The sequence below is a fragment of the Neofelis nebulosa genome, chromosome 7 (genome assembly GCF_028018385.1).
Source record: "Neofelis nebulosa isolate mNeoNeb1 chromosome 7, mNeoNeb1.pri, whole genome shotgun sequence".
Classification (NCBI taxonomy): Eukaryota; Metazoa; Chordata; class Mammalia; order Carnivora; family Felidae; genus Neofelis; species Neofelis nebulosa.
The window spans coordinates 34,351,429-34,379,160 of NC_080788.1; the positions used below are offsets into that span (position 1 = coordinate 34,351,429).

Sequence of the window (27,732 nt, forward strand, 5' to 3'; positions counted from 1 at the left end):
GATAGATGAATAGATAAAGAAGAAATGGTGTGTGTGTGTGTGTGCGTGCATGCGTGTGTGTGTGTGTAACAGAATATTAGCCATAAAAAAGAATGAAATCTTACCATTTGCAACAACGTGGATGAATCTGGAGGGAATAGTGCTAAGTGAAATAAGTCAGAGAAAGACAAATACCAAATGATTTCACTCATCTGTGGAATTTAAGAAGTAAATGAACAAAGAAAAATAGAGACAAAGCAAAAAACAGACTCTTAATAATGGAGAATAAACTGATGGTTACCAAAGGGGAGGTGGGTATGGGTTAAATAGATTTAGAGGATTAAGAGCATACTTACCACAATGAACACGGAGTAATGTATAGACTTGTTGAATCACTATATTGTACACATGAAACAAATATAACAGTGTATGTTAACTATACTGGAATTAAAATTTTAAAAAAGAGGATGATGGTTGGGGAAGGTCTGATGATTAAGCAAAGATATAAAAGAAGTGAGAGAATATGCTTTGTGGGACATTCCAGGCAGAGTCAATAGCCAACGAAAAAGTTCTCAGGTGCCTGACTTTGTTCAGTAACAGCAAGGATGCAGGTGTAGCTGAAGAGAGACAACAAGAGGACAGGACTAGGAAGTGAGGTCAAAGAGGTAACGGTGGGGCAGTGCAGGATGGCGGGGGACAGGGAGATCACAGAAGACTGCTGTAAGAACTTTGGCTTTTACTATGAATGAAATGGGAAGTAGAGGAGTGAATAACAAGTTTTTACTATACAGGTTTTAAAAGGATCACCCTTAGCTGCTAGCAGGGTAAAGGTGGAAGCAGGGAGGTCTGTTAGAGACTATTATGGCAATCCAGGTGAGAGATGATGGTGGCTCTGATGAGAGTGGTAGAAAAACAGGTGGTAGAAATGGGCAGATTCTGGATATATCCTGAGGGCAAAAACAACAGACTTCCCTGTTATACTAGAGATGGAATATAACAGAAAAAGAGTTATAAAGGATGACTCTGTGTTTTAGATTGAAAGGACGGATGGAGTTGCCATCCACTGAGATGGAGAAAGCTATGAGTGTTGCAGTTTGAGGAAGGAATATCAGAAATGTAATACTGGGTGTGCTGAGTTTGAGATGAGCTTTGGATATCCACGTGGGGAATGTCAAGTGGGATATATGGGTTTGGAGCTCTGGAGAGAGGTCTGGGAGATATAAATTTGGGAACTGTTGACAAAGGGATGATATCTAGAAGCATGGAACTGGGTGAAATATCACCAGGGACTGAGTATCTGTGCACAGAGGAGAGGATGGAGGACCGCGCCCTATAGCACATCATTGTAAGAGATAAGGAAGCTAATGACCATATATCAAGGAGGTGGCTGATAAATGCTAATAAATCATTTTTTCTTTTACTGTGGCTCAACAAAAGTACTTTTTCCCTTGAATGTGGCCCAAAAGTTTACAATCTGGAAACTCCAAACAATTTAATGTTTAAAGGTCAATCTTTCAATACAAAAATGGCCCCTGTCTCATATCCGACCACTTTGGGAAGTCCTGAGACTTCAGTTTCTCCGAGTTGATTTTCTATCTCCTGGGTCAGACTGTGATGCAGTCTTCTTGTCTCCTGTTCCTTTGGCTATCGCCCTCTTGCCCGTAATGTGCCAGTCCTCTCCCTTCATTCCTCCAAATGGCCCACCACCAAGATGGTTGGGTGTATCCAAATTGCACACAAGTTTTAGAGTTAATGGAAGGCTACAGCACAGAGCAGAAAACAACTCCAAATTCAATGCACACATAGAAATGGAAAGCTCATAGAAATGGAAATCCATTCTCCACTATTTTGGAAACTTCTCACTGGCCATCTCCAATAGGCCCCTGCCTCCTGCTATGTTTCTGGCAAACATCCCGTCTCAGTTCTTTTCATTAACACCCCCCCCCCCCCCCGCTTCTTTCTTACCAAGGCCTCATTCTCTTTTTCTAGGGCATCCTATGAAAATTAAAATTTCTTTCATTTTATTATTTGGAGTAACTGATCTTTCTTTGTGTCCCCCTGGCCCACTCAAGCTAACCCTAGGGAGTTGACTTTTCTCAACCCCAAAAGGTCCATCTAGATATTTAGCTCAACAAACAACAAGCTCTCTAGCAATACATTATGCCATACTCCTGAAATCAGAAAAGTTATTCCTTTTGATAAAATAAAACAGAAAAAAAAAACAACCCACTATCACTAACAAGCATTTTGGTGGTTAAGAGTTCAGGTTCTGGAATCAGTACATCTACATTTAAACCTCATCAATTTACTTAACTTGGGCAGTGCTAAGCCTTAGTTTTCTCTTTTCTAAAAGGGAGATGGTAATGGTATCTACATTACAGGTTTATGTGATTATTGAATGGGAAAATTCATGCCAAATCCTTAGAAATCCCCAGTGTATAGAAAGAGCTCAATAAAAGTTATTATCTTTTAAACTTCAAGAAATAAATTTAAACAAAGATAAAAGTCAATGTTGGAAGGGCTACATGGGATTAGTTTTTATGTTATATATTTTTAATGGTACTAAACATTGATTCTTATGAGAACTCTCTGGCTATCTATATGAAGGGATAAAAATTGCTCATATGCTTTGCTGGTCCAATTCCACTTTAGCATTCCTCAAGGAGATAATCTGACGTGAAAAAGTTACTTATGAAGAGTTTGTAGCACTACTATTCATAACAATATCAGAACTAACCAAAAAGCCTAGCAGTGGAGAAAGGGCTAAGAAAATCATGACCTATTAACTTGATGTAATCCCAAGTTACCTTTAAACATAACAAGTTGACAATGATTTAGGGTGGACATTTGTAAAAAAGCAGAATTAAAAGTGCTTACGCATGAGGTATCTGGCTGGCTCAGCTGGTAGAACATGCAACTCTTCTTTAGGGGTTGTGAGTTCAAGCCCAACGTTGGATGTAGAGCTTACTTAAAAAAAAAAAAAAGGAAAAAGTGCTTATGCAGGGATTACAACTATGTAAAATGTGAAAACTTCAAATCAGCAGAGAAGTTGAAGAGATGTGCATATTAGAGTTACATGTTTAGTGAGTTTCTCTTATTTTCTGTCAGGTTGCTTAAGTTCATCAACCTCCCTACCCCCACAATAGTTTGCTCTTATACAAGCATGAGATATTATGCTGATAGCATGGTATTTTGATTCTGGCTGCAATGCCATGGAAGAATGATGGGCTGTTTCTGATAAATTGCTTCTATATTTGCATCCTTTCATTCTACAAATAACACCCAGTGTCTATGTGCCAGGCACTATATTAAGCAGCAGGGATTCAATGATGAAAAAATCAGATATGGTCCCTCGCCTCTAGGGCATCAACAGTTTAGTGCGAAGAGAGATATAACACCAAAAATTATATGTGATTTGGGCACACTGAAAGCAAATCAGTCTGGTGCATTAGGGAAGATTTCCCTGAGGAAGAGATTACATGGGAATTTCCCTGAGGAAGAGCGTGGGGGAGTTAAAGGGGGAGAGAACAGCAGGTAGGAAGGCTTTAAGGGGAGAAAAGAATGGGTTGTGTTGGAGGAACTATAAGAAGGTCTGCAGAGTTGGAGTATAGTCAAGTAGGGCAAGGGTGGTCTAGCTCATAAAGAGCAAGAAAAGCAGGAAGGGGCCAGATTATGCTGAGCTTTAATATATGGGCAGAATATAAAATGGACTGAGGGATGGAAAGTATGCATGAATACTGGAGACTACCCTAGAAGCCATTGTGGCAGTCCAGATGAAAGCTGGCGGTTGTTTGGACTGGAGTGGTGGCATTGGCAATAGAGAGAAATACACATATTTAAAAGATATTTAAGATATGGAATGAACATCACTTGGAGATTGATAGATGTGGAATCTGAGAGAGACACACACGTCAGGGATGACTCCTAGATTTCTGGCTAGAACTGGGTGAGTAGTGGTGTCATTTTCTGAGGTAGAGAATACTGATAAAGTAGGTTTGATGATGGGTGGGGGAAGATGAGTTGAGCTTTAGGATTGGCTGGGTTCAAGTTGCTTATGAAATATCCAAGAGAGATGTCCAGTAAAAGGATATACAGGTAGAATTTTGGAAGAGTTCAGGAGAGAAGTGTCCAACTCTATCATTAGCCTGGTGAATGGCTGGGAGAGCCTAAACCCTGAGAATCTCTAACAAGTTGAGAAGAAATTGGCAAATAAGAAAGAGTGGTCAGTGAAGTACTAGGAAAACTAGGTGTCACATCAATTAAAGGAAGAGTGGTTTGAAAAGGAGGGTTTAATGTTGCTACGAAGACTAGTCAAATAAGAACCGTAAGTGATCTTATTGAGAAGTTTTTGTACAGTGGTGGGAGCAGAATCTAGATTAAAGTGGTTTGAGAAGTGGGAGGGAGGTGAGAAATTGTGACACTTTAGATTTGGCTGTTAAAGAGGAGGAAAGCAAAAGGTCAATATCTAGAGGGAGACATGAGGTTATGCTTTTATTTATTTTTAAAGATGGAGAGATTTAATACATCTATACATCCAGGTGCTATTGGAAAGTAGCCAGCAGAGAAGAGTGGAGATGATGATGATGGTGTGTGTGTGTGTGTGCCGTTTGCACAAGGTCCTGTGTACAGGTTAAGGGATTAGCCTTTTCCTTATGAGAGTCACCGCAATAGGAGTGAAGAATGCTCAAAAGTGGTATAGATACAGGTAGGTTCATAGATTTGGAGTCAGGAACGTTGAAGGGGTACATGGTAGTTCCTGTTTTCTTTCTGAAGTTGCAGAGTGAAGGAGGAGGTAAGGGCTTTGCAGCCTTGTGGAATGTAGACTGAGGTGGCAGCAGCGGAGAGCCAGAGTGTGAGCTGGCTGGGGAAGCACAGCCCAGTGCAGAAAACTTTGACCCAGCTTGTGTCATGGGGAGAGGGTTCCAAACAGGTTTCTTCGTTTGGGTATCTAGAAGGAAAAGAGGCACAAAGTAATCCTTCTCTCTTGTCTTTTAGCACAAACCACAGGATCTAATTATTTTTTTCTAGTTTCCTGATAACTCTTCCTACTGCTGACACTGAAGTTGGCTTCCATTTCCTTTGACACTCTGACATGTTAGCTTTTCCCTACATAAGAAAACTTCATTTACGTGCATTTAGCACCAGATTTTTCCTTAGTGGAATTTCTTTTGTCTCATTTTCCCCACTTGCGTACAGAGTGCTCCATCTTTGCTTAGTTTTATTTGTTGGTTTTTAAAAAAAATTTTGTTTACATTTATTCATTTTTGAGAGACAGAGAACAAGCGGGGGAGAGGCAGAGAGAGAGGGAGACAGAATCAGAAGCAGGCTCCAGGCTCTGAGCTGTCAGCACAGAGCCCCACGTGGGGCTCAAACTCACAAACCACAAAATCATGACCTGAGCCAAAGTCGGACGCTTAACCGACTGAGCCACCCAGACGCCCCTTTGCTCAGTTTTACTTGTATAAAATGAAATTCCTTTAAGCTCTTTTTTATGAGATACCCAAGGCTGCTGTTCTCTTTCTACCTCCCATCTTTCATATGCATGGAATGTGAAAGGAAGTACAATGTAGGGCTTTTAAAATGCATTAGATCGGTAGATCAATGTCAGGAGCTGATCCAAACATGACCTAACATATAAAGCAAAGCCAGTTATATAGGTTCTGCTACCCAGCAGTTAATTGAGATGACAATTTCTCAATATTGCTGTCTGTAATATACCAGCTGAATTTATGAAATGTATAAAGTGAGAGATTACTTAAAATGTTCAAGTAAGGAGTTCTGGTCACTCTCAATCATGTGACTGAACTTCTCTGAGTTTGTTTCTTATCTATGACTAGAATAATGATACCTGGCAAAACATGACAATTAAGTGAGATTGTATAATTATAATATCTAGTAACATAAAGTAACTTGTACATTATAAAGTGATAGGAAGATTAGTTGTTGCCATTTAAATCCTTGACTAAGTTTTTAACTATCAGGCCATTTTTTATACAGCTGTTTAGTTACAATATAACTAAGTTTTCAGGTGCACCTGGTTGGCTCATTTGGTGGGAGTGTGTGACTCTTTAATCTCAGGGTTGTGAGTTTGAGCCCCACATTGGGTGTAGAGATTACTTAAATAAAATCTTAAAAAAACTAATTTTTTGAACTTGTTGCTAGACTTAAAATGGAACTCGGTAGTGAGATAGACAGCAATAGGTTTATTTTAGTGTCTACTGTATGCTTTACCTATAATATTTAATCCTTATAGCACTTGCTTAAACACACTACTACTTTCATTTTGCAAATGAGGCTACTTAACCTTTTTTTTTTTAAGTTTATTTATTTGTGAGAGAGAGTGAGAGAGAGAAAGAGTGCAAGTGGGGGAGAGGGGCAGAGGGAGAAAGAGAGTATCCCAAGCAGGTTCCACACTAAGACTTGATTTCAAGAGTTGAAATCAAGAGTTGGCTGCTTACCAGACTGAGCCACCCAAGCACCCCAAGGCTATTCAATCTTAAACCTGCCTGAGGCTGTACATTTATAACAGATGGGGCTTGAATTTGATTAAAACACTCATTTTCTTTCCCATAAGCACAGCATGTAAATTTTTGTATTTTCTCCTTTTCTATTTTAAGTGATGGAAGAAAAAAACTTCAGTATCAGTAGATAACCAAGACTAAGAAATTCTACTTTGTCATTTTAATGAAATATACATTATTAAAACATATGGTTAATATGGAGATAGTAAAATTTATAGTAAAAATAATAAGGTATTCTGATTATATCAGAAATATAATCCACTTGTGGTTTTTTCATTATTCTGATCCAGTTAGGACTAGTGTTTAGGAACTTTAACAGCCATCTAACAATAGAGGAGAAATATTTCTGATTTGAACGGTATTAAATATCTGTATTAATATTAATCTGTATTAATATTATTATCACTGTATACCTAAAACTAATGTAACATTATGTGTCAACTATACTCAAAAAAAAAAGCCCATTGATAATTTTTTATTTTTGACCACCATCTATAGCTGGGTTTATAAGTGGTAACTTTTCTAAATTCCAGGAGACATGGGTTGGACAAGTATGAATATACTTTTGGAGCAATACATCAGGGTATTTGAAAGCAGGGAAGTTCAGTGTAACAATTGCTCAATCCAGTTCTAAAAATCTTGCTTTCCTTTTGAATATTTTGAAGCTGCGTTTTGCAGACTGGATTCTTTTGACTCTGAGAAAAGGAAACAATACCACAAAAGATCTTTTCCCTATTTTGTATCACATAGCATCAATGGTGTATGGTCAAGCAAGTACATGACCTATGGCTATTAAAGTATCTAGTGAAATGTTACAAGTCAACTCTTAAAGTCTCCTGTCACTTATAATGCTAATACTTAAAAATACCATACTCAAAAGTTTTATAGAAGACTAACTTGTAGCACAGTCCAATCACGTTATTGATTTGGAAAAGGAGACCTTAGATTTTTTTTTTTTAAGACTTTACTAGTTTAGTTCAAAATGTAATTTATTTCTGGTATGACTTTTAGGGAGTCAGGAAAGATTGCTCTCATATGTATTAACTTATAAGAGGGAGACAATCTGACATTTAAACAGACATACTTTGCATTATAGAAACTTTTCCCAGAGAGCATTTGCCTTTTTCATAGTCTAGACTAGATACCTAAGTCAACATTTACTAAAATAATATTGTCTTCTTATCTTTATCTACAATCATGGCTTCAGCATTCCATGTCACTTCTCTTACTCCCCTTCCCTCCCTATTTCACCTCTATGGCTGATTGCCAGTTCCTAATCTTTTTCTTTTGCCTGTTCCCAGCTTCATTAGGTCTCCTTTTCATCCAAAACATACTGACTTGAAATGGAAACTTTTTCTGTAGCTTTCTCAGACTTTCAGTTTCAACTCATGTTCACTTGGGCCTGCTATGTAACCTGTATTACTTACACTGTGGTTTCCCCCCACTCCCCTGACTAAAAAGAATGGAGTTACTGCCTTTGTGGTTACTGAGTGGTGAGATTATTTTGGGCTATGAGGGCTGGGGGCAAGGTTAGGTTGGGGAGGGAGGTGAAATAAATTTCACAGCTGAAACTAATCTTTGGTTTTTAAGTCTCGTAAGCACTGCAATCTAGTTTTCATTAGGAATAGAATTAATGTGTGTACCCAACATATCGGGTTGTTAATTATTTGAAACAACTCAGAAAAAAACACATCAATGATTTAGGAGGGATAGCATTTCTTTTTATTCTTGGTTCCATATTTTAAAAATTACATCGTCTGCATTTTGAATTAAGTGAAAGGGTTGAGAAAGCTCACTTTATCTGCCTTATAACTGTAAAAAAAAAAAAAAAAAAAACAAGCCAACTTTCAGTTTGCAAGTTTCAGATATGGTAATAGTCCTGAAATCACCATGGTTGAAAACAATTCTGCCAGATTATGGATAAAGAGGAAAGGAAAAACTATGACTATTAGAAAGCAGCAATATTTATTAGAAATAACAGGCAACCTTGGGAAGTTATTGGCTATGAGTTTTAAAACCACAGAACTTTGGATATAAAAGGAAGGAGTGTTGCATGGCTAACAGACAAGGTGAAGAAAAGCTGTTATCAATGCAGAGTAGCAAGTCAACCCATTCACTGAGCAAACTAAAAGGTCCAACAGCCATTTATTTTAATGAAGTTAAAGATTCCCCCTTTCTTAAAACATTCCAGGAATAGAGTGGGGGAAGATGGGCTAACATCATCTTTATCAAATATCTGCAAAGGTTACAAAGATAGCTGGGAAAGCCTCTGCATGGAGAATGGAAGAGGTATCACAGAACTGAATAACTGATCCTTAGAATATTTAGATCTTGAATTAGGTTAGATCTTGACCTGCTTCTAGCCAGTTGATCTCTTTAAATATGCAGGGCTGTGCAATAAGTTTTTGATTCTTCTATAATGTTCTTCTTGCATTCTTCTGGATATGACATACACTTGGTTTCTTTAAAGATCACTGCTTTTCCTTTGAATAAGCCAATAGGAATAAGGGAGACAAAAAGGGAAATAATAAATGTTCAGACAGCGTGATTTTAAGGTTTTGATGCATAACTTCAAGACATTTTCACAGAGCATATTGCTCTCAAGTTAGGGTTAAAGTGAAACTTTCCATGTGGATAATGCAGAAGATGACATTCTTCCAGGGAAAAATAAGATACCAGGCATCTTCCTTCAGGCACTGAGATTACAGCCATCCAATAGATGGGGATGGGCAGAAAGAGGAGACTTCAACAGCCGCAAATATTCTTTGATAGCTAATTTTTGGCAAGTCTGGCAATGAGATCTTTCCATTCCCCCCTTTTCTTTGTGATGTATGTAGGAGTGAGTAGCTGCAGTAGTGATTCTGGCTGTTGCCTAAAGAAGTTCTGACACAAGGCCTCAGTGTTACATATCACATACATCCCACAGTCATAGCTGTTTTGTTGAGCAGGGGCTCTCTCTTCCACAAAGGCTAGTTTGTCTCCTTTTCTGCCTAAGAAAGCCTCCAGTTTCTCTGCTACCTGCTTTGCATGGACTGAGTTGCTTCTGCTATGGGAATCATAATGAAGAAAGCTATTTTTATCTTGGACATAAACCAACAAACTCCAATGGGTTCCCCCAGCTGCCTCATTGGAATTATCATTGATGGCTAAAAATACAACTCTCTTGTTGGGGAGGTCTAGGGGTTCAAGGAACATGGCAATCTCTGCTTGGTTGCTAGTGCACTTGATGAACTGGGTAACTTCGGGACTGATGAAGCAGACATGGTCAGAGCAGTCATGAAACTGACTGTTGGCAAAGTACTCAAAGGCAAATCCAATAATATGGTCATTGAGCCAGCTTGGAGGATCCAACAGCGAGACATCTGATTGCCGCAGTAGACTGTCCATGTAACTCAAAACTACAGGGTCCATCTTGTCCTGACCAGGGCTGATCAGAAATTCCAGTAGCTGAAGGAGAGGCAGAAGATAATATTTACTGCTGAATATGATACCTTGCTGTAAAATCGGGATCATAAATAGTAGCTACTCTTACAGGTTTTTTTAAAGATTAAATACAATTGTAAAGTTTTTAGCAATAATGCCTGCCTGAGAGTAAACATTCAACAGACTCTAGCTTCTGGATTGTGTGTTAACAATTAGTTAAAATGAAAACTTTGGAAAATTTTCATGCTGAAACAGTAAGCATGAATTTTTATCTTCCTCTTTAAATGCAGAGATTGGTTAAAATTATAACAGACATTTATCAAACTTCCTACCATTAACCCTATATTTGGTCCTTTAATGAATATGCATGATAACAATGGCAAGTTATTTTTACATTAAAGTGAATTTTCAAAGAGTCTGAAGAAAAATGTTGCTTATTAACAAGGGAAATAGTTTCCATTTCAACATTTATTTTTGAGATAAGATAAAAATATTGCTTCCTCATTCCATAATGGAAAGTGACAGTGATTAGAGCTGTAGTTAAAAGGAACTACAGGGGTGCCTGGATGGCTCAGTCGGTTAAGCGTCTAACTTTGGCTCAGGTCATGATCTCATAGTTCATGGGTTTGAGCCCTGCGTCGGACCCTGCACTAAGAGCTCAGAGCCTGGAGCCTGCTTCAGGTTCTGTGTCTCCCTCTCTCTGTCTGCCCTTTCCCTGCTTATGCTTTCTGTCTCTTTCAAAAATAAATAAATAAACTTGAAAAAAAGATAAATGAAAGAACATTTCAAGAACAGAAAATCATGAGTTTTACAAATGAAAATCATTCCTGATTCTGCTCGGTTTTGAGTATGAGTGATCTAGTTTTCCTCATCCATTTCTCATCTTTAACTTCAAGGGGTAAGATAAAGATTATGTAATGTTTATAAGTTAGAAATTTTTATCACTGAAAGGTAGTTAGGCACAGGAATCAGGAGACCTGGATCTAGCCCTAGTTTTATCACAAAATTTAAATGATTTTGTCTTTGCTTTGTTGTCTGTAAAAAGGGCATATATCTGCTTACATGCCTCAGTGAGTTGCAGAAAGGCCAAATAATTTTACTTGAAGTTATTAAAAGAACATAAAATGTTGTTCCAAAAGCATTTATATTATTAATTAAATGGTATTAGTAAGATGATCAGAACATCTACATAGCACTCCACACCAGTGAAAGCAAATGAAGTTTGGAAGCAAATATCTCTTCATATTACCTTTTGCAAACAAAAGCATGACTTAGAGTACAGCAACACAAAGTATATGATAAGATTAATATGCTCATGATCACCGAAGGTAAGGTGCTAACAAAGACAAGAAGTCTGATAAATGGGCAAGATAACATAATATTTAAGCTAGAGAGAGTTAACTGCTGTGCATTGACCTGACAGCATTACAACATCACTAAAAATCCAAAGCAATAAAAGGTCACATGCAGACTGAGAGTATAAAACAAAGCATATTATAATAATATCATTTCTGTGAAAGACTGGGCTAGAATAATCAATTAATTCTACGTTTTTTGTTTTTTTTTTTTTTTTTTTATTTATTTTTGGGACAGAGAGAGACAGAGCATGAACGGGGGAGGGGCAGAGAGAGAGGGAGACACAGAATCGGAAGCAGGCTCCAGGCTCCGAGCCATCGGCCCAGAGCCTGACGCGGGGCTCGAACTCACGGACCGCGAGATCGTGACCTGGCTGAAGTCGGACGCTTAACCGACTGCGCCACCCAGGCGCCCCTAATTCTAGCCATTAATAATCAATTCTGGCCATCAGACCAGGTATTTTACCATTTGATTATACTACTAAAATAATAAAATTTTGTGGCACAGACATTTTTCTGTAATCAAAAGTCTGAAAAACCTGTAAGAAAAAATAAATATACCCCTCAAGAAAAAAGACCCTAAAGTAAGTGAGGTAATTAAGAAGCACCAAAGATGGTTTTATGTGCATATAGTATATAATAATCTGAACTATTTCAGAAACAATATAGGGCTGTTTATGAGAAATATATGTATATACACATACATATTAATATAAATATACAACATAAGATCGAATGAAAATATCTTTTTTTTTTTTTTTTAACGTTTATTTATTTTTGAGACAGAGAGAGAGACAGAGCATGAACGGGGGAGGGTCAGAGAGAGGGAGACACAGAATCCGAAACAGGCTCCAGGCTCCGAGCTGTCAGCACAGAGCCCAACGCGGGGCTTGAACTCACGGACCGTGAGATCACGACCTGAGCTGAAGTCGGCCGCACAACCGACTGAGCCACCCAGGCACCCCCGAATGAAAATATCTTAAGATTTTCTTTTCTTTAAAAAAAGGTTTTTTAAAAATGTTTATTTATTTTTGAGAGACAGAGTGCAAGTGGGGGAGGGGCAGAGAGAGGAGACAGAATCCAAAGCAGGGTCCAGGCTCTGAGCTGTCAACACACAGCCAGATGCAGGGCTCAAACCCATGAACCATAAGATCATGCCCTGAGCTGAAGTTGGATGTTTAACTGACTGAGCCACCCAGGTGCCCCAAATCTTAAGATTTTCTTGAGAAAAGAGAATAACTTCAGGAGAGACATAAACTAGAGACTGGAACAAAGTTTAACGAGGCATAGAGCACATTTGCTATGGGTGGGCCACAAATTTGGCTCTAAGATTTTTGGCAGCTAACCAGAGACTATAAAGTTAAACATTCACAATGTCCGTAAGGTAAAAATAAAGCAATTGCTCAGGAGAGGTAAAAGCATTCTTTGTATTAAGGTTAGGCAGGTTTTTTTTCAAGCAATTTTCATAAAAGACAAGGTGTATCATAATGAATAATGTCCCTCAATATTCTTATGATAGATGAAGTTGTTTCTTATAACGATCCTTCATATCCAGTCTGATGGCAAATGAATTAACAGCAGTCTAGTAAAAACAAGTCTATGGAGGCTAGGTTCTCAGCTTGCTGCTGATGTGACTTAAGAGTAAATTAATATGAAAATGGAATGACTGCTTGTGCATCAAGCAAAGCTCCCCCAATCTCTTCCCCCCGCTCTCAATGAATACTATGTAGTGGTGAGTACCAGATCTTACTGCCTGGCAAATACCTGGAGACCTACTCTCTACACTGAAATCAGACCCACATATTAATAGCCAACCCAACTAGGGATAGCCTACAAGGAGAAGAGTTCCTGAAAAGACAGGCATCTCACCTTGGAAGGAGTGACATAAGTGGCCAAGATTTCCTTCAGAATATATAGTTCTTTTTTTTTTAAGGGCTTAAATTTTTTTTTTTTAAGGTTTATTATTTATTTTTGAGAGAGACAGAAACAGCACAAGTGGAGGAGGGGCAGAGAGAGAGGGAGACACGGCATCTGAAGCAGGCTCCAGGCTCTGAGGTGTCAGCACAGAGCCCAACACGGGGCTTGAACCCACAAACTGTAAGATCATGACCTGAGCTGAAGTCGGACGCTTAACCGACTGAGCCACCCAGGCACCCTCAGAAAATGGTTTTAGTGTTCTGTTTGATTTTGAAAATATCCAACATCCAGACAATGGGTCAGTCAAGGATCTAGGTCTATTCCACCCAGCATGGTAGCAATAGTTTAACCCCAACAATTCTAAAGCAAATGGAACCAAAGGAGCCTTTGGCCAAAGCATTGTTAGCGAAGAAAAACTCTAAACTTAGCATCTGAAGACTTGAATTTTAGACTCAATTCTGTTACTCATTGACCGTATGATCATAAATAAACTACTCAATTTCTTTAAGCCTCAGTATCCTCTTCTGTAAAGTGAGAATATTAATACATGACCTTTATCCTGGAGTATTTGTCAATATAAAATGAAGAAACATTGGTAACTAATGTTTTAAAAAATATAACATAAAGTAGTATTTCCAGACATCATTGTGTCTCAAGGAAATTTATATCCCAATAACTGATAACTGTGATGTATTTCATTTAACAAATGTTTACTGAGTGTTTCCTTTGTGCTAGGGGTTGAAAATACAGAATGGGAATGAAATAGTCATAGTTCCTACCCTGACTGAGCATAAGCCTATTATATTATAATGAATACATAGTGAATATACAATTCTTTTTACTCAATAAGCACCTACTGAGTACCTAATAGCTGTTGTGGGAGATACCAAGATGTATAAGATGGCTTATAGTCAATAAGATCAGAAACCCACAAGGGGCAGAAATAAAATGTATGGGAATTCAGAAGAGTGAACAATCACCTCTGGCTAAGAAAGGGAAGGAGACTTGAGATCAGGAAAGACTTCCAGGAAAAAGTGGCATAAAAGCTGGCTCTTGAAAGGCATATAGAATTAGATGCATGGAGAAGGGCATTAAGAAGGTAAGAGAGCAAGGGAAGTGCCCCTAGAGGCTCATTCCAGTCTGGCTGGAATGAAGTAGGAATAGGGGTACAGATGAAGGTCAGAGGAAAATTATTAGAAGCTAAATGGTAACAGACTGAAGTCCAGGTGAAAGAATTTGGAATTTATACTGAGGAAATGGGAATCCATTAATGGCAAGGCTGGTGCTTTAGGAAGTTTAATAATTCAGCCATAGTACAAAGGATTAATTGGTAGGGAGAGCAACTGGAGGAAGAGATCAAGTAGATTTTTATTGAAAGTGAAAGTAGGAGGAAATGGCCTAAATCAGGGGAAATGGTAGAAATGGGGAGGCAAGGAGGAAAGGTATTGTAGACAGAGACTCAATAAGTGATTAGAGAACAGTTGGGTAAAAGAGAATCATTAGGAAATTGTCTGTGGGTTTTAGTTAGGGTGACCATAAAGGATGACGATCCCATTACTAATGGGGTGGGGGAAAAGGAGACAGAAGGGGATCCAGCAAAAGAACCAAGAACCATCTAGAACTCTCCTAGGGATATTTCCTTTCTTTTTTTTTTTTTTAAATTTTTTTTTTTTCCAACGTTTTTTTTTTAAATTTATTTTTGGGACAGAGAGAGACAGAGCATGAACGGGGGAGGGGCAGAGAGAGAGGGAGACACAGAATCGGAAACAGGCTCCAGGCTCCGAGCCATCAGCCCAGAGCCTGACGCGGGGCTCGAACTCACGGACCGCGAGATCGTGACCTGGCTGAAGTCGGACGCTTAACCGACTGCGCCACCCAGGCGCCCCGGGATATTTCCTTTCTATACAGGGAGCACTGTGCCTGGCACATCTGAGGTACAATAAATATTTGCCAGATGAATGAAACATTTCAAAAAAGGAATCAGAAAATATAGATTAGGGGTAAAAAGAGAAATAAGTCCTCTTAAGACGTTTGCATTGTTTGTAACATCCCCCTTTCTGCTTTGGTTTTGTGTTTTGTCTTTTCTCCTCTTCACTTAATAGTAAACTCCTTCAGAAATAAGAAGACCTATGTACTTGGCCTTGGTGGATGGTAAGGAAGACTGAAGAGTGAACTGGGGAGACAATAACCTCCTCATAGTTGTATTTGTAAAGTTCTACAAAATATATTTTAGTTCTACATTTTGGGGCTAGGAGGCTTTGGGTCCAGGCTCTACTTTGCCACTTGCCTATCTGTGTGAATCTGGGCAAGTTATTTATTCTCTTTCTGGGCCTCATTTTCCTCATCTGTAAAATGAGGTAATAATAACACCTGCCTCATAGACTGTTACACAAAATAAAAACATGAGTGAAAACACTCAGCATGTCATCTGACATATATAGCGGACTCAAAAAGAGTTGTCTTCCCTGCTCCCTATATTTAGGGTGGTAATAATGGGCCTTAGAGATTTCTTGAAAATAAAGCACATCTGTCTTTTTTATAAGGCCACAAAGTCATCAAAGATAGATTTAGCTAGGGCATGACTCTGCTCTGTGCTTTACCTTTGGCAGAAGAAGGGTGAATGCTAACTCCAGAGAAAATTGTTCTCTCGACCTGAGTGGAGCAATGATGTTAATTGTGTATTGTCAGTATACACAAACCCTGCAGTAACAGTTTATAACATCTTCCAACTTCTGTAGCTAAATGAAGCTAATATTGAATTCATAGTATAGAACAATTCCTAAACGAAGGCTTAATTTTAGCAAAAGGAAGAGACTACTTTTTCATCTTAATCTTGAAATCCTTAAAATGTACATTACTGGAATATTTGTTGTAAAAAACAACAAGGTAATTACATAAAAGGTAATAAAAACTACCTTAAAGGGAAAATTTACAATTCAATGGAAGCCAATCTGATACAAGTAAGGGAAGAAGCTGCTGGTTCAGTAGAAAACCAATAGGTTGGGAGTCAGTTTCAATGAACTGTGTTCTAAAAGAGTGCTGTCCAATAGTACTTTTGATGATAATGGAAATGTTCCTTATTGGCAATGTCCAATACAGTAGTCACTTGCTACATGTGGCTACTGAGCACTTGAAATGTGGCTCATAAGGCTGTGGAACTGAATATTTAATTTTTAATTAAACTTAAATCTAAATATCTACATGTGGCTATTGGCTACTATTTTGGACAGTACACTTCCACAGATTTCAAAGGTATTTCTTGAAAGAAAAAAAATAAGATTATATGGTTAAATAAGTTAGGGGAATGCTTCATCCTAAAAGTCCTCATTGGAGGTTCATAATGCACACAATCATATTAGAGGCTAGAAGTTTTGTAATAAGGAAATGTAACTTTTCTTGGTCTTATTTTTTCCCCCAAACTCATTTGACCATGAGACACTTTTTTTTTCCTTTTAAACAGAATATCTATTAACACCTTATTGGCTGTGCAGTGAAGTTTGGGACGTGCTTGCTGAGTTACTTAATAAATGCAGTGAGGCAACATGTTAATCATTTGATAAAAAAAAAAAAAAAGAAGTTAGATCTCCACCTCATACCTTATATGAACTCATATTCTAAGTGGAATAACATTTAAATGTTAAGAAAAGAAACAAAAATATTAGAAGAAAATGGAGCTTAATACACTTATGTGGCCAATAAATGCATGAAAAGATACTCAACACTTTACTAGTAATCAAAGGAAATCAAGTTAAAGCAAGATTTAATTTTTTACCTATCAAATTAGCAAAGATGAGGAAAACAGGTAATAACTAGCATTGCTGAGAGACCATGGGAAAAACAAGCATTCTCATTGTTGACAGGAGTATATAAACATATGCAAGCTTTTGGAAGGGTAATTTGCCATTATATTTTAATTCTTAAGAAATGTCTATGTGAAGGTATGACACTTTCAGAAATTTATCTTAAGGGAAATATTAAGAATGTGTGCAAAAATTTATGAAGGATGTTCATCACAGCAATATTTATAAAAGAACTACTGAAACAATCTGAAAGTTCAAAAGAGGACTGATTAAATAATAGATTTTCATACAATGAAATATTTTCAGTCATTAAAAAATAAAGTTGTAGATACCAATGTATTGACATGGAAATATGTTTATGATATGCTACGAAAAGGAAGTTTATATAAAAATTTATACAAGAAAAATATACACGAAAAAAATCAAGAATGACAGCCAAAGTTTAAATATAGTTTTAAAAAAAATTAATGCTTCTTAACACTTTTTTCCTTCTACCTTTTAATACTGTTTGCTTTATATTTTTCCCCTTTCTTTTTATAATAAGCATATAACCAATAAATACAGCTATTTCCATTCAGGAAAAAAAAGGATATACCATCTCCCACTCTTACACTGACCTAAAATATGTCTGTTCTTTCAACTCACTGGTCTCTTCTGTCCTCTGGAAAGAAAAGAAAAAACAAAACAGAGAAAGTCTAATATCTCTTCTATAAATATTCAAACACAAAGATGTAAAATTAGATTATGTCCAACTTCTAATGTATGATTCCATTTGCAATTTCACAAAAAGAATCAAATCCAAAGACCAAATGTGCTTTTCATGGCAGCATAAGCAGAAATATTTTCAGGAAGGAAGTTCAAACTTTTTTTCTTGGTTTCAATTTCCCCGTTAAACGTTTCCTTTTAATGCTAGCCTAAACCTAAATATATGTATAAAGTAGAATGTAAAAATTACCATCAAGATTTATATATCCCTCTTGAGGGCAGAAATTATTAGATTTTATGCATCCCCGTTTCTTTAGTGCTTGACAAACTGGAGAAAATTTAATAAATGTTTCTCCTGAATAAAATATAGAAGTAAAATACATTTTGAAAAACTCCTAAAAACACAAAATTGTTATAAACAGGAAGATTTCTCAATTGTATAAATTATTTATAAATTGAACAATATTCCTCTTGACATCAATATTTTACAAATAGAGGAATTCAGCTCTCAAAGTAGAAAAACTACTTGGTATGATGATGATGCCTGTTAACTCTCCTACCAGAATACTTAACTTTAAAGTATTTTAAGTATAAATTCCATTTGGTCCTGCCTTGGGCCAGGAAGATAAACTAGAAGACTTTCTAGAATTTCTTCTAGCACCAAGGTTCTCTATTTATTGTTCTGTTACTAGGCATGGCTATCAATGGCTAAGATGTCATTGACCATGAAAATAATTTTATTTTCAGTCTACTGTTTCTAACTCAAAGTTCCATTTCTAATTGTACTACAATTTTTTTTCCTTACTATAAACTTGATGTAAACACCAGCCTTTCCTTAAGCTGTGTTTTGCTTAAAATCTTCCGAGAAATGACTTTGTACAAATGCAAAATTTGAAATACCTGGGGTTGTAAAGACAGTGTGTAGGGAGGCCAATAGGTTCAATGAGGGGTTTGAGCAAGATAACATTTTATGAAGGAGTGGACAGAATTTTATCATATGTATAAACAAATTAAAGCTAATAAGGTGTGATCAAGCTGAAGTTATGATCTGCCTGATTTCATAAATAACCACTGTGTTCAGCACACAATAGCTATATGCAAACACAGTTTGAAAGAGTATGAAAAACTCAAGTTTTAATCTTATTTGTCCTGTAGATTTCAAAGCCTGGTAAAGTATTTTTTTCATAGATAGTTAAGAGGTAAATTGTTATTACAAACTCCTAATTAATGAGTTTCAAAAATGTGCTTGGCACATAGTAGGGGCTCAATAAAAGTTTTTAAAAGTTTTTTTATATATTGCTCAGAGACAGAGCAAGTGGGGGAGGGGCAGAGAGCGAGATAAAGAATCCCAAGCAGGCTCCACAACTGCTAGTGCAGAGCCTGACTTGGGGCTGGAACCCATGAGGCCGAGAGATCATGACCTGAGCTGAAACCAAGAGTCAGCTTGGTTAACTGACTGAGCCACTCAGGGGTTCAAACAAATAATGAATGAATGAAAAAAATAATGAATTTATGTTTTACTGTATTGTGCTGATAGGAAAGCAGGATCTGAAGGGATCCAATAATACATAGAGAATTTTCTGTCTTAGCAATTTGTCTTTAAATGTTAATTAATACAAAATATTTGTGAACTACCTAACCAAATTTTAATTATATGCTATTAAGTAGGGCTAAACATTTCCAGCAACTATTTATTTTAGCTGCTAATGTAAAGTATCAAGTTGCTACAACAAATAGTAGTGAGAAAATTAGAGCCAACTAAGGTCAGAAATCTCTAAGCTATTGCTTTGATGGAGGACTTGAACCTACCACTCTACTATGAGAGAGTATTTATTTATTCACTGGCCATAAGGGAAGGAAGTCCTCAAGTTTTTTAACCTGTAATCTAGACGCTCGAAAATAATAATTGTAAATGGGACAATTTTTTTCAGTATCAGGACTGTGTTTGGTGCTTTCATAACAGATAAAGGTGTGGAAGGGGTAGTAGCCGCTTAATCAGAAGCCAGAGAAAGGAAATTTCTGAGATCTTTTGTAATAAAAATTCTTAAAAAGCTTCAAAAATTTCCAGTATTCTTTCTGCTTTCAGATAGACCTGTTTCCTGGTTCCCCTAAAAAGGAGACAGACAGATGAACCTTAGCCTCTACATAAACTTGATTTTCAGTCTGTTAAACCATATTGCTGTCCAAATGTTCTCCAAAAGTTAGATGGACAAGATCAATATAGTTAGTCATGCTGAAGAAAGTAGTCTCTCAGAGAATCTGGTTCAGAAAGTTAACTTCACATTACTTATTTGGATTAGTAATATTTGGACCCCATAATTAATTTTTTGAATATATTTAAAAAAGGACACAAGTTGGGAACTAGGTGGAATTTGGGCAGTAAATTTCACATAGTTTGGTATTGATCAATTTCTAATGAGACAGGTTATCTGGGCTTCAAGGATTTCCTTCTTGTTTGCTAATGCATTTTACTCATCCAAGAGGTTTAAGGGATTGACAAGGAGACAGAAATCTTGACCTTAAAAAGTCAGAAATGTAGGATTTAACACGTGTAGATGGAATTTAACTAAGAAAGGCCTTAGCAACACCTGGGAACCTATATTGTGGTAAAGCCACTGCCTATCAAAAGTACTAACATTATCACTTATAATACAAAAGAATGGGCTGGCCTCTTGACATGTAAAATGCTAATGGACCTCCACACTGGTAAGCACATCTCTGTAGAAAGGTATGTAATTTAGTTCAATCTATGTTTCTTTAGACTGGTCAGTCACACTGGGGAAACAAAGTAACTTAACAGACCCTTTAGAGATCACTTTATAGTAAAATTTAGTTAAAGATTATTTATTGGTCTAGTCTCTTCATTCCTATCTTCTGACAATCCAACCTACACATTACTTCTAGATTAATTTTTCAAACAGAACTCTAATAATTACATTATTCTACTCCAAAGATTTTAACATCTCTCCATTATCTACCAAATTAAGTACAAATTACATCTTGACATTCAATGATTTCCACAAAAAGAGCCCCAGCCTATCTTTCCCAATTTATTTCCTAGTACTGCTCCTACATACATAGGCACAAGTACAGTACTCTTGCAGGCCCAAATTATTAGGCAACAGTGGATTAATTAGTACTGGTTGCTGCCCCTACTGTATAAGAGGAGAAGAAAACAGCCAGTTCCCTACTTCCACAGAGAGGCTGGGAAGTGAAAACTACTCTAGTATTTTTCTGAAACAGAGAAGTGATCTATCATGCTCTTGTTTAAAAAAACTATTACAGTCAGCTTTTTATAAATCTAGGGCCCATGGGCCAGGATGCAGCTAGAATTAGGGTTCCATGAACTTGGACTGGGAAAAAAATTGCATTCTGGATTTTTAATAATCTCTAGCTGAAATTTAGCATTTTCTTCAATAAGTATAGGCAATAATCCACAGCAGTATTAGCAGTCCCTATGTCTTTGTCACCAATAGAAATATGATATTTTAATATCACATTGAAGTTACTATGAGTATCTCAAAATATAATTTATATGCATCACTATTTTGAAATTACATAATTAGGCCTGCTGCCAGATATTATTTAATGCATAAAGAAGCACACATGTAACTACATCATACAGTTGTTTGAATATTTTAAAACTTCCAATAAAATTGATTTTATTTCTATGCATTTTATTTTATATATTTAAAAATATTATTCTGAGATAGGGTTCATAGGCCAGGCTGCCAAAGAAGTCTGTGGTGTAAAAAAGGTTATTTTATCTTTGTTTTTTATACCTATTAATTGCTTATAGATTATCTAAACACTTTAGCATGGAATTCAAGGCTCTTCATAATCTATTCACACCCACTTTATCGCCTTTATCTCTACCCCACCCCTACTCTCCATATTAAGCCCTAGTCATACCAGACAACAGTAACTGTCTTTTATCTGGAGGCAGATAGACTGGTTTTTGAATTAGCCCTAGTTAATAGTCAGTAGCCTTGCACTCACTGGCTTTGGCATTGCCTTATACAGACCTCTCTGCTTGTCAAGTGAATTATTCATTTTAAAGGTTTGTTTTCCCTAATACTATGAGGTCTTAATAGGGCTATATCTTTAAAATTTTTTAATGTTTATTTATTTTTGAGAGAGAGGGAGGGACAGGACATGAGCAGGGGAAGGGGCAGAGAGAGAGGGAGGCACAGAATCCAAAGCAGGCTCCAGGCTCTGAGCTGTCAGCACAGAGCCCGATGCGGGGGTCAAACTCACAAACCGTGAGATCATGACCTGAGCCGAAGTCAGACACCCAACCGACTGAGCCACCCAGGTGCCCCTGAATAGGGCTATATCTTAACTATCTTTATATCTTATTCCTTAAATGATTGATGAAATGAATAATAAAAGATTCTAAATTGGCAAGGCACTGTATGCAGTAATTTCCAGGGGAGTAAAGTTAGTCTTTGAATCTCAAATTGACTTAGCGCTGATCTTTTTTGAGGACATAAATAAAGATACCCTTGATTCAGCCCTAAGGTTGGATCCCCAGCTGATAAATGCTGGATGGTAGGGAAAGGGAGAGTAAAGAGAGCCCTAACTGAGGTGGACTTCATTTTACATCCTCAGATTGAGGGATGTAACTGTGTTGAAGGGAAAGGCAAAAATGACATCTTTTTTCCCATTTCCCAGAGTGGTTACCCAAAACTTCCATCACTCTGCTCAAGCTTCTCATTCCAGCCCCAACTCTTTCATCAAATAACTCCCACCTTAATGTTACAGAGCCAACACCATCAACTTCCTGCCCCTCCTTACTTTCCCATCCTTTATTGGTTCTCAACCGTCAGCGTTAGTCACCTCAGAAACTTTTTTTTAAATACTGATGGCCTGGGCCCTAGTCCCGGTTTATTCAATTGGTCTTGGGTGGAGCAACAGTATTATTATTTTTTTTTTTTAACTTCTCAGGTTATTCTAACATGCATACAAGGTTGAGTTCCACTAGTGTTCCTGAAGCTATCAATCAGCCACCCTTATCCATGAATTGTCCACTTCGGGTTCCACGGTGGACCACTTCTATGCCTAAGTCTCCCATCTTTAAAGAAAGCATTCTTGCGGCCCACATTCTCGCCCCTTAACTTTCTCACAATCTTACTATGATGCTTCTTTTTAAAGGGTAATCTACATAGCTTCCACCAGCTATATTCTATTCCTCTTTTTACTCTTAACAGCCAATACGATGATTGGCTTTTGTGCCCGTCATTCTCTCTGCTTGTCTCATGTTTCTCTGACCAGCTACTGCTCACTGGCCTTTTAACACAAGAGTGGCCAAAAGGTCACCTTGGAAAAGGTTTCCCCAAGTCGTTCCACACAAGCAGGGGCCCCTCTTCTATGCTCAAAGAGGACCCTGTGCCTTTTTTTTTTTCTATTATAATTTTACTTTATTACCACTGCGGATTCTCTCAAAGTCTCCCATGTAACACAGCACTTCAGAAAGCTGAAATGGTTTCATTTGCTTCTGACTTCCTGGAGTCTAAAGCACCAGAAAGCACTCAGTGAAAAAGTCTCAGGAATGAATGGAAAGCGAGACTAGGAAACGGAGGTCGGGGGCGGGGAAATGCGAGGGGAGAGGGCGTGTGTGTGGGAAGGGGCGGGAGCTAAGAGGGGCGGCGCTGAGAATCCTGCGCCAGAACTGGGGAGGGGGCAAGGACACGTTAAGTCGGCTAGGGCCGCAAAGCAGCTCCCTGACGGGACACACCGCCTTACCAACCAAAGTAGGGAGGCGGCTTCTTACCTGCCTCGGGCCTCACCACCCCAACCAGCCTTCAGGCACCTCAGTATTGGCCGGAAAGCGAGAGCTACAGTCGTAAACTCAGAGTTTTCTACCCCAACCTTGCGACATTCCTCTCTAGTAGAGTGAGAATCTGAGGCAGCGTTCCGAGCTCTGCCGTAAGGTGAGGAAGAAAAGTTTGGGCGGGGCCGCCTGGGGCGGACGAATGGGGCGTGCCCGCGCAAGCGTCAGCCGTTCTCTCCGGCGGCGTCACGTGCGGGGGCAGGGCCGGCAGGCTGGCCGGCTCCGGCAGGCGGTAGGGGGCGTGGGAGGTAAGTGCGCGCGCGCCTGCTCGTCTGCAGCCGAGGAGTCGCTCGGGGCGGGGCCGCGTGCGCGGGGTCGGGGGCGCGCGGGCCTGAGCGGACGAGGGAGGCGGCGGCGGTTGGCGGTGGCTGCTGAGGGTACCGCAAGGACTGTGAGAGGCGGCGGAGGACGCATCCGCGGCACCGGCAGAGGCGGCGACAGCGGCTGAGGCGACGGTCCGACGCGTGCTCTCTGGGCGGGGTGCGGCGGGGGATGTGCCCTCGCGGGCCGGGCGGAGTCTCTCTGACAGGGCGGGGGATGCGCGGCGGCCGCTCTCCCGGACCCTGAGGCAGCTGGGCCCACCCTTCTGGAACCGTTTGACTCTTGGTGGCCTCAGCCTCTGCGGTCTCCGGCGCCCTGACCCTGGGGCCGCGGGTAGGAGGTGGCGTTTCCCGAAGAGGGGGCTGCAGTGGCCACCGCGGCGGAGCCCGAGGTAAGACCCGCCCAAGCCGCCCAGAGGCCCTGCCGCCCGGCCCGGCCCACGTCTCGGTCTCGCTCTTTGGCTCCTTTGGGGCAGCCCCGCCCCAGCGGAGACGCCCCGTGAGCGGGTCTGCCTAGGAGCCTCCCAGACACCGGATCGCTGCGCTGGGTCCCCGGTAGACCCCACCCATCGTATCTTCCATTGGTCAGACACCACTCCGGCCCGCCAGCTCCCGGACGGTTCTGTCACGGCCCCCTATCCCCAGCACAGCCCGTTAGAACCCCCTTCGGACTCTCTTAGGACTCCTCGTGGAGCCTCCAGACTCCGTTACGGCCTCCCGTAAGCTGACCCGCTCACAGTTCCTCTGACACCCAGGCGCGGCCGCCCCCTAACCCAGAGCGACCTTGCAGCCCACCCCCTGCCTGCGGACCCCTCCCAGCTCGCTTCCCGTCAACCCTACCCTCCTCGCCTTGCGGATAGTCTGTTCTTGATGCTCTCTCCTCCCAGTGGATCTGGTGTCAGCCCCTCTGTAGACACCATCAGACAGCAGCCTCTCCCCCAGTCCTCTCAGGCAGACCTTGTTATCTTTCCCTTTTCTTTGGTTGGAAGAGTTTTGCCTTTAAATCCTGGAGGGGTGTTTGCTTAACCTAGTGTACTCCCTCCCCCCCCTCCCCCCCGTGGGACCTAAGGGGACTAACTGATACCCAAAGGAGGGAGGGACAGGGAAGAGTGCGGGCCCAGGGCAGGGGTGTGTGTGCTAATATAAGGTCATACAGCCTGCTTCTCATCTTGTCTCTTCTGCAGAACGTGTGAGGTAGTCCAGTCTGACATTTAGGGACCTCTATAAGAATTAAATCACATTACATTAAGGGATGTGACTGTGTCTCCATGTAGTATCATTTGCTTCCCTTTCTGGAAGATTTTTACACATTTTTTTGTTTTGTTTTTGAGTGACACAAGGGGATTTTTTTTTTTTTAACGTGTTTTTTGAATTTTCCGGAAAAATAAGACTTGTAGCTTTCCTTAATTCCTGAAGATTTTAATGTCAATTTAGTAATAAATTTCTGCTACCTGGTGCTGCTCCTTTTCCAAGGAGCAAGTACAGTTATCATGCAGTGTTGACTGATGTCATTACCAACAGCCTTCTCAGCAGTAGTGAAATAGTGAATAAAATCTTGTTTGTGGAAGTTGAACTCCTGAGTTTTCAAGAAGGAAACGTGATGATGCACTAAGTGATCAGTACCTAGGGATGAAGTATATAGTGAGGTTTTTGTAGTTAGTACTTAAAAATTTTTTCTTTTGTGTGTGTGAAACTGAAGCGGGAGAAAATCATATTAAAATTACAGGTAATAACTAGACATAGTATACAAGTCAAAAGGTTCTAAAGAGTATGCAGCAAAAAGTTTCTCTTCCCCCTTTATCCTCCAACCACCTGTTTTTACTTTTTAGAGGCAACTACTATTTCCATCTTTATGTGGGTCCTTCCTGTGATTTTTAAATTTATATTCTCAAATATATTCTTAAAATGCACCACAAATGCTTGCAATACTATACACTCTATACCTCCCCTCACTGCCCCTCACTTGATAGTAGAGCCTAGAGCTCATTCAATTAGAGTACATATGGACATGCCACATTCATGGGCTGTATAGTATTCTCTTTTTATGATCTTGACATTATTTTTAGTCTTTGCTTTTACAAACGGTCTCATTTGCTTTTCTTTTAGTGTATCAGCTGTTACATGTATGTTGTAAATAATTATCAGGATTTAAAAAAATTTCCTGGTGATTCTTTTTTTTTTTCTTTTTTTAAATGTTTTTATTTTTTATTTATTTTTGGGACAGAGAGAGAGACAGAGCATGAACGGGGGAGGGGCAGAGAGAGAGGGAGACACAGAATCGGAAACAGGCTCGAGGCTCCGAGCCATCAGCCCAGAGCCTGACGCGGGGCTCGAACTCACGGACCGCGAGATCGTGACCTGGCTGAAGTCGGACGCTTAACCGACTGCGCCACCCAGGCGCCCCTCCTGGTGATTCTTTTGTATTGAACCTACAAAAAAGGATATAACTAAAGTTCTCATTGAATCTCCGAGCTTTCACGGAGTGATTCATTAGCTTTGATGGTGATTATAATATTTATCAAATAAGTTATTGAAGGATATAAAGTCGGGGACTGAAATGATCAGATTTGCATTTTTAAAAGGTCACTGGCTGCAGTGAGGAGGGTGGATTAAAGGGTAGTCTAAGGCTAAGGGCAGGAATATTAGGCAAATGATGATAGGGAGTCTGGATTTGGGTATTGGGAGTAGAGAGGACTTGGTGATTTCATTGGGTTTGGAATTAGGGAGAAGGTTCATAGAAGATTTAGGTTTCTAGCTTGTGCCTTTCACTGAAGTGGGAATTGATAGAAGGGAAGAATGGGATTTTTATTTTTGTCAAAAAAGAATTTGTGACAGGTTGGATTTGGGTGATTATATTTCTGTCAGATACTGACGGCCAGGAGGCAGCTGGATTTGTGTCTTAAGCTCATCAAATTCTGGATTGATAGTAATAGATTTGGGGGCAAAAGGTATAAATGAGAGGAGAAAAGATTATAGGACAGAAATCCAACATTTACATTACAGATAGAAGTTGAATGTCTAAAGCTAGTAAAGTAAGTGATTAATTTTTTTTAAGTTTGTTTATTTTGAGAGAGAGAGCCCACAAGCAAGGGAGTGGCAGATTAATTTTTTTTAAGTTTGTTTATTTTGAGAGAGAGAGCCCACAAACAAGGGAGTGGCAGAGAGAGAGATAGAGGGTGACATAGAATCTGAAGCAGGCTCCAGGCTCTGAGCTGTTAGCATAGAGCCAGATGCTGGACCCGGCTTGAACTCGCGAACTGTGTGAGATCGTGACCTGAGCCAAAGTCAGATGCTCAACTGACTTGAGCCACCCAGGTGCCCCAAGTGATTAAGTTCTTTAAAAAATCTTATTATGATTTACGTATCAATAGTGAGGTTCACAGTCTAATGTGATTTAATAGTTTTTTCACTTAGTTAACAATAATGCCTTAGTTTATGAGGGAAATGGGAGTAAAATTAGATTTTTTTAAAAAGTAAAACCTCAGTAGAAATTAGTACTATAAACCCATCTTTTCTAATCATTTGAATTTTACTATTGTAGATGTTTGTTCAGTCTTCTTTGTTTGTAGAGAAGTGTAGGATATTTGAAAATATGGTTTACCAAGAATAGTGTTTCCTAGTTTGCATGATTTTTTAGTTAATTTAAAATAAATATTAGTCAAAAAATTTTGGTTCATGTTTAAAAAATTTTTTTTTAATGTTTATTTATTTTTGAGACAGAGAGACAGAGCGTGAATGGGGGAGGGTTAGAGAAAGGGAGACAAAGAATCTGAAGAAGGCTCCAGGCTCCAAGCTGTCAGCACAGAGCCTGATGCGGGGCTCGAACTCATGGACTGTGAGATCATGACCTGAGCCGAAGTCGGATGCTTAACCGACTGA

The 27,732-nt window shown here is 39.2% G+C and overlaps 2 protein-coding genes across 13 annotated transcripts in view; one reads left to right on the top strand and one right to left on the bottom strand.

Annotated features, from left to right (window-relative positions):
- Nucleotides 1-8,199: 8,199 nt before the first annotated feature.
- On the bottom strand, nucleotides 8,200-23,586 carry SENP8 (SUMO peptidase family member, NEDD8 specific). 2 transcript variants are annotated; one of them, XM_058737191.1, is made up of 3 exons: nucleotides 23,474-23,584; nucleotides 17,613-17,656; nucleotides 8,200-9,947 (listed from the first exon to the last, which is right to left on the bottom strand). In XM_058737191.1, exon 3 carries the CDS (start codon nucleotides 9,909-9,911, stop codon nucleotides 9,273-9,275), a length of 639 nt encoding a protein of 212 aa, XP_058593174.1. In that variant the 5' UTR covers nucleotides 9,912-9,947; nucleotides 17,613-17,656; nucleotides 23,474-23,584; the 3' UTR covers nucleotides 8,200-9,272. The 2 variants fall into 2 exon arrangements, with proteins under 2 accessions (XP_058593174.1, XP_058593173.1); XM_058737190.1 differs by lacking the exon at nucleotides 17,613-17,656 and having other exon boundaries at nucleotides 23,474-23,586.
- The window catches only part of MYO9A (myosin IXA), a 280,075-nt gene continuing 275,863 nt past the window's right edge, over nucleotides 23,521-27,732 (top strand). For 7 of the 11 annotated variants that reach the window (XM_058737152.1, XM_058737159.1, XM_058737158.1 and 4 more), the window contains exon 1: nucleotides 24,134-24,245. The gene's annotated coding sequence lies outside the window, so the exon portion shown is untranslated. Of the gene's footprint in view, nucleotides 23,634-24,133; nucleotides 24,246-24,268; nucleotides 24,573-27,732 lie in introns of those variants that run through there. The other 4 variants (XM_058737154.1, XM_058737157.1, XM_058737153.1 and 1 more) reach the window with 4 other exon arrangements.

Excerpts from the sequence above, each read along its gene's own strand:
- SENP8 (XM_058737190.1), bottom strand. The coding sequence starts at position 9,911 with ATGGACCCTGTAGTTTTGAGTTACATGGACAGTCTACTGCGGCAATCA.